Genomic DNA, 6899 nt, shown 5'->3' on the forward strand with positions numbered 1-6899 from the left:
TTTTTTAATAGGGGGCCAAAATCGCTACTTGGCAAAACTTAGGGGGCCAAAAGTACATTTTAGCCTTATTTTTATTGACCGCTTGTACATGAATATTTGCTAGTGCATTTTTTTTTTGTTCCAAATTCATAACTTTTACTTTTTTTTTCCTTCACTTTGGCAACCCAAGTTATGATTAATAAATATATGATCACCATTATTTTAGTTAACCTAAGGCATCAAAAAATCTTAGAACCAACTCTGATGAAAAACTATACTAGGGTACTAGTACTGGAAGGAGAAGCAGTATCAACAATATGATTGTGAACTACTAATTGGATATTGATACTTGACAATGCAAAGAGATAACAATAAATATCTTGTTGCATTTAAAAAAATAATAATATGATAAAGACTTCAGCATTTAATTGACATGCTACAATTTAAAGAATAAGAACTAAATTGATAATTTGTAAAAATCAATGACTAATTTTGATCAATTGATTGATGGTTAATTGACAAAATTTTCTATTCACTCATACCATAGTCTTCAGTTAAAATAACATTGTCCGAATAACTATTATGTGAATGACATTTAATTGCCATAGATAATATCAAATTAAAATACAAAGAAAATTTCTCAACATGTATATTGTTTATTTACCTCATTCTTTCAAACGCCAAAATCAAGCAGTTAACCTTATATTACACACATACACTTCAAAATTTGCAACGGTGAAAAAGATTGCAGAAATATCATCTGCATTTCCTACCTGTGGAATTTTGCTTGGTAATATGTTCAAACAATGAATGGTAACCCCCTTTAGTTAAAAAATAAATTGGATAAAATGTATAGTATCAACTTCGTATTGCATTTTATATCTTCAGCTTCCACCCTCTAGCAGCAAGCGCTTCACGAATTCGTTTAGCTGCATCAGCAGTATCGTTAAGTGGTGGATAGCTCCAACTCTCTGAAATCTGGAAATTTAAGAAAACATACATTCATTACAAAATCTACATACTTGACAATATGTATAATTTCAGAAAGTCGTCCTTCTACAATAAAATTAATCCTTGCATTGAGATATAGAAGTCTTTGAGTTTTACTTACATCCTCAGAACCTGTAAAAGACCGAACAACTCCCAGTTCTGTCAATGATCTGTGAAATTCTGTGTACTTCCATTTGCAACGCTCAGCCCCCACAACGTAAACGGGCTTCCTGTGGACGAGCAAAATAATTTATCAATAACATAATATCAAATACTTGTATCAAGAGAAAGCGTATAAAATTTGTGTTCATTATAGAAATCCTTCTTGACAAGCATACCCGGTGCTGCAAGCTTCACTTATCATACTAACTGAATCTGCTGTGACAACAAATGCATCAGCCCAAGCTAGATGGCCCATGTGCGGGTTACGTCCTGAAAATGGTATGTTATTATCAGGTTAACCACTTTATACTATCTGTTCAAAAAAATGAAATATCTGAATAGATAATCAACTTGAAACCTAAATAAATCTTTACCTTGCCCATCCCAAATATAAACTTTTGGATTATTTCCAAGTTCTTTCACTATAATTTTGGCCACCTGTTTAAAAGACCACGTAGAAGAAAGAAAAAGTGAGTAGAATATGAAAGTGTTGCTGGAAGATATTATTGGTTTGAGAAATTTATTGATTGGCCATACTTTTTGAGGAGTCTTCTCTGTAAAGGATATTCTAACACTCCCACAACTAGCAAGAACACTGAGCAAAGAGGCTACCAACTGCTTTGCAAGGTCTCCACCGTATCGACAATTACCTAAATCAATTATGGAAATTAGTCAAATAACCAAAAATGTTTGGCCACTAGTCAAGAAGCTTAAATACTTCTCCTCCAAGTTTTACTACATATCAAACAATTAAATTGACATAAAGAAATTACTTGTTGGTCCTCCAATGTTGACAACGAGCAAGGGCCTGCTGACACTTGCAAATTCATCATGCCACGTGGCAGCAGCACTGCGTATTGAAGTGAAATCTATTTGATGTAGGGCTCCAGTCGTGAGAACCTACGTGTACATTACCACATAATATTCTTTAGCAACTAACAGGGGCCAACATAAAGTAATCATAGTTTTTCTGTCAAAGCAACAAGCTACTTATAGCCAAATCATATGCACACTATACTTACCACATGACTATCCGGAGGATCACGTGGAGTTATCCAACTTCGAAGAAACCGAGGAACTTGTTCCTGTCCTTGTGGAGTCAGAGGATAATAGTCATGCTTAGGTGTAATCACCATGTCAAACCTATTCAAACGCAATCTTGGATGTTGTATCTGGCGATGAGACAAGAACAATAAAAAATACAAAGATTAAATATCAAAACATATATTTTATCGTAGTGATGAAGGTCGGAGCAATAACACAGCACAATATTAACAATTAAATTTAAAACAGAACATAGATACTCCAACGTATATTAGAGATGAGCACATATGTAAGTTTTATTACTTTTTGGATCAAAGAGGCATTTATCATTTAATGCTGATTTTCTTCATGATTAATTAAGTCTAGGACAAGCATGTCCTCCTGAACTTGACAAGTTTACATTATAAATCACACAATTTTAGACATGAAATGAACAAGGTTTTCAAGTGCAAACTGCATAATGCTATGCAGTGGCGATAACAGAATACATACACAAGCAGGAGCACAACTACAACTTAAAACCTTGAATGTAAATATCAGAAGTAAATAAAATAAAGTAAAAAGATATGAAATTTCATAAAGGGAAGAGATCGCAGCAGAAATAGCAGACCATTCCCTTAATTTCCTAGCAAGATCATGTCAAAGACTTCGGGAAATAAACTGCTTTAAAAGATTGAACGTAGGCGTGGAGAATTTCTACTCCACAAAGTCGTTTTGGAATGCATTCACAACCCCCTCTTTTGTCAATCGCCGGCTCAATTTTGTTCTAGGTGATTTTTTTGTATTAACCCTTTTTTTAATTGCCCTATCACAATCATATCTACAGATAGATCTCGTTTGAATCAAAATCCTAATTAATAGTTAGCTTTAAGAAATTCCATGATCTTCTATTTCAAACTAATGTACTATCTTCCATTTGAACTATCCTACTTAGCATTGTTTCTAGAGTCTTGTCACAGTTCACACATGTGCAAACTGCCTAAGATATGATTCTACCATATAATCATTTCCAGAATAGGAACTACACCTACTTTATCTCTAATGATATCATTTCTAATTTCATCTTGTCTTGTGTGACCACTCATCAATCATGCACTCTCAAGTCTCATCGCCACAACATCGATCTTATGTTCATGTTGGAGTATTCATGTAAAACGATCTGTTTCATACAACATAGCAGGCAGGTCTTATAAATGTGTGGTAAAATTGTCTTTTAATTTGAGTCATACATTTTAAGCACCCTGGTTATCTCTAATGATATCATTTCTAATTTCATCTTGTCTTGTGTGACCAGTCATCAATCATGCACTCTCAAGTCTCATCGCTACAACATCGATCTTATGTTCATGTTGGAGTATTCATGTCCAACGATCTGTTTCATACAACATAGCAGGCAGGTCTTATAAATGTGTGGTAAAATTGTCTTTTAATTTGAGTCATACATTTTAAGCACCCTGGTTATCTCTAATGATATCATTTCTAATTTCATCTTGTCTTGTGTGACCACTCATCAATCATGCACTCTCAAGTCTCATCGCCACAACATCGATCTTATGTTCATGTTGGAGTATTCATGTCCAACGATCTGTTTCATACAACATAGCAGGCAGGTCTTATAAATGTGTGGTAAAATTGTCTTTTAATTTGAGTCATACATTTTAAGCACCCTGGTGTTACCAGTGAATTGCTGTCCTAAATTTTATGCGTGCACTAAAAATTTGCTTAATTTACAAGATATAAGAGCAGAGTTGGATAAAAGAAAAATATGCATTAAATCTGCAGACCTGAACGACAAAAACATTCTCAGATGCTAAACTTTTTATTGAACTTGCAGTAGAAATGGTATCTCTTCCACATGCAACCACCAACAAAGGTCCCTCCCTGAACATATTATCAATCGCATCGTTATTTGTAAGGTGAGAAAGAACTCTATGATGATACAGAAAAAGACTACAGGTTGCAAGAAGTACTAGAACGTGAATCAGCAGAAATATCACAGTACTATGAGAACTAGAATATTGAATTGAATTTGTATAGTAGATCAGTTAATTAGTCAAAACTTTAAGTTTCTGGCCAAAATAAAGAAAAAAAGTTTCTGTCCAGAGCATCGCAAAGGGAAGTGTACAGGTGTAACATAAATTAACTGGAAATCTTCTACAAATTTTAGCAGCTATCTCAGCAGTATACATTAATTACACAGAAGAAATAAATTGTCAAGGAAGTGATTTCAAATATGACATTCAGAACACATGTCACCTACTATATTAAATAGGATAAATTGATATATAAATAATTTAGTATACTACTATTGTTAAAAGGAAAATCATCATTTCAAAGAAGATTATTAATGGTAAAGCCACACAGATATTTGAATCGGGCGTCATAAAAATCAAAGAAAAAGGTATGTAGCCAGGCTATACACAACAGTTTCACAGATAAAAAGAATAGGTGAAGAGAATTTACTTCTCGTAAGTTTCTTGAGCAAAATTCACTATCTGCTTTGCATCAGCTTCTAAGACACCCAACAAGCCTGCACGCTCACCATTTACTGATGGCACAAGCTTCTTTTGTTGAGATTTCAATAGTATCTGAGAATAATCGCGAACAGTTGTTACTATATAATATATTTTCTTATGGAGGGAGACTGGAAGCCAATGAAGCCATTCATTAACTCCCCCTTTAGGCCTGGTAACCCGCTGCAACAAATCAATAATGAAATGATGAGCAAACTTCTTTAGCTGTGAAGTGGTATTCTCAATTTAGAAAAGGATGGGGAAAAAATGTAAGCCAAATTTGAGCGCAAAATAGTATTAAGAGTTAGCTATATCAATAGACAAAGGCCCAAATTACAGCGTGCTTTGGTGGTAGACTGCAATAAAAAATATTAATTAGATTCCATTCCTTAAGAAATTCTCAAATAAGAGAAAGTTTAACTCAGACGAAAGTTTACCCATATTTTCATATCCCTCCAAACTTACATATACCATAAATGAAGAACACCAAACTGTAATATAAGGCCTAAATTTGTTAAAACTTAAAGACATTTATAAAAATTATACATATTTGTAAAGAGACATTGATAATTTTGTTTATTAATATATAGCTATATATGCAGATGATAATCACAACTTACAAACGATACTTGTGAGTTGGGATCATAACGAAAAAGCATGGACACATATCAGTGTTATAAATAGCAGATCACAAGAAATCCTCTATGTGAAATAGCAGTCAGCGTTGCAGGAAAATAGAGGAAATCACATAGCAATTGCAAGATATCATATAAATATATATAAAGGATAGCTGCATATAAATAAAAGTTGCATAAAAATTTATTAAAAAAGGTGAATTGAGAGGTTTAAAAATAGGTCATGCGCAGCTCGCATGTTGTCTCTTAAGAAAAAAAAGTGAATTAAGAGGTTTATCATCCTTGCTGGTGATGGAGGGCGACATGTTCAAAGGCAGCAGAGGCAGAGCACAACTATTGAAAGGTTTACATATTAGGGTGATAATCAGAGTAATTCTCTGACACTTCAGTTTTCTATTTTAAACACAAGTTAATGCGCAGCTCACATGCTGCCTCTTCAGTTTTATTGTCCAAAGAAGAAAAAAAAATACTAGAATTATCTTTTTTTCTGCTGTTGCCGCTACGACTCGTATGGCTGAAACTGGAATTGTAACTATTTCCCTAATAGTAAAACTGGGATAGTATCGCAGGTATCATGACAGATTCTTCAAAATCCGCTACGCTATAGCCACTATTTCATCACACTGAGTCACTGACACATATGTCTCTTGTCCGTATAAAAAATATATTATCTTCCATGTAAATATGTCACAAAAGCATTTTCCCAAATCAATGTCAAAATGTAACAACATTAATCCTATTGTAAAATAAGTCCTGAGTCAATATGATTGCTTCCTGTTTAATATACTAATTCTATCATTTTCATTATTCTCATCATCATAAAAAAAAAATCACGGATTCTAATATAATTCAAAATAAATCTACTATACAATATCCCACAACTATATCTCTTTGTTGTTAATGTCCTCAAGACAAGGCTACACAGATCAGTCAATATTTTTGTTAAAAAAATCTAGAGAATTCCGCTATGCTGCGGCGCTACTAAGCACCATAATAACACTACTATTTTACAACACTAGAGATTTGCAACAATGTCCACAATAATTTGTTACTAATTAGCATTTCGCGGGAACAATAATCATTTGTTCCAATTTCTCTGCTATAAATCTTACTTACTAATTACTATTAATAATAGTAATAATCATACAATTAATTTCATAACTAGTGAGTAATAATCACAATATTAACTTCAAAACTAATAGTTTCACTTTGACACAGTAACTAAGTACTAACTATGCTGAATTACTAAACCACAAAAACTTAGAAAGTAAAAGGGTAATTAAATGCTTACATATAAGAAATAGTTATCAGTGAATCCAAGAGCGCGAACCAATCCAATACTCTGATTCTCGGAAGCGACGAAACCGTTTCCGATAACAACAGCGCGTCGGACGAAAGTATGAACTCCAGATTCGAAGATGTCAGGTGTGCCTCGGTGGGAGTTAGGGCTTGGCGGTTCTGGAAGTTGAATTGGTCTCATCGATTTGATTCTATTCGAATTTGAAGCATGGATTTTCTCGAGAAAATTGGAAGAAAAGTTGAGTCAGATTCTGGGGAAAATTGGAAGTAACACGGT

The 6899-nt window shown here is 33.7% G+C and overlaps 1 protein-coding gene across 1 annotated transcript; it reads right to left on the reverse strand.

The window, feature by feature from the left end:
- Nucleotides 1-615: 615 nt before the first annotated feature.
- Nucleotides 616-6899, reverse strand: ELM1 (fission ELM1-like protein (DUF1022)). The gene is made up of 10 exons (XM_085701681.1): nucleotides 6615-6899; nucleotides 4639-4871; nucleotides 3960-4056; nucleotides 2154-2303; nucleotides 1905-2031; nucleotides 1669-1781; nucleotides 1506-1569; nucleotides 1308-1401; nucleotides 1091-1199; nucleotides 616-957 (listed from the first exon to the last, which is right to left on the reverse strand). The coding sequence occupies exons 1-10, from the start codon at nucleotides 6801-6803 to the stop codon at nucleotides 856-858; spliced, it is 1278 nt and encodes a 425-aa protein (XP_085557807.1). The 5' UTR covers nucleotides 6804-6899; the 3' UTR covers nucleotides 616-855.

Source organism: Medicago sativa, chromosome 4 (genome assembly GCF_051527215.1).
Source record: "Medicago sativa cultivar Bolivia chromosome 4, Bolivia_mono, whole genome shotgun sequence".
Classification (NCBI taxonomy): domain Eukaryota; kingdom Viridiplantae; phylum Streptophyta; class Magnoliopsida; order Fabales; family Fabaceae; genus Medicago; species Medicago sativa.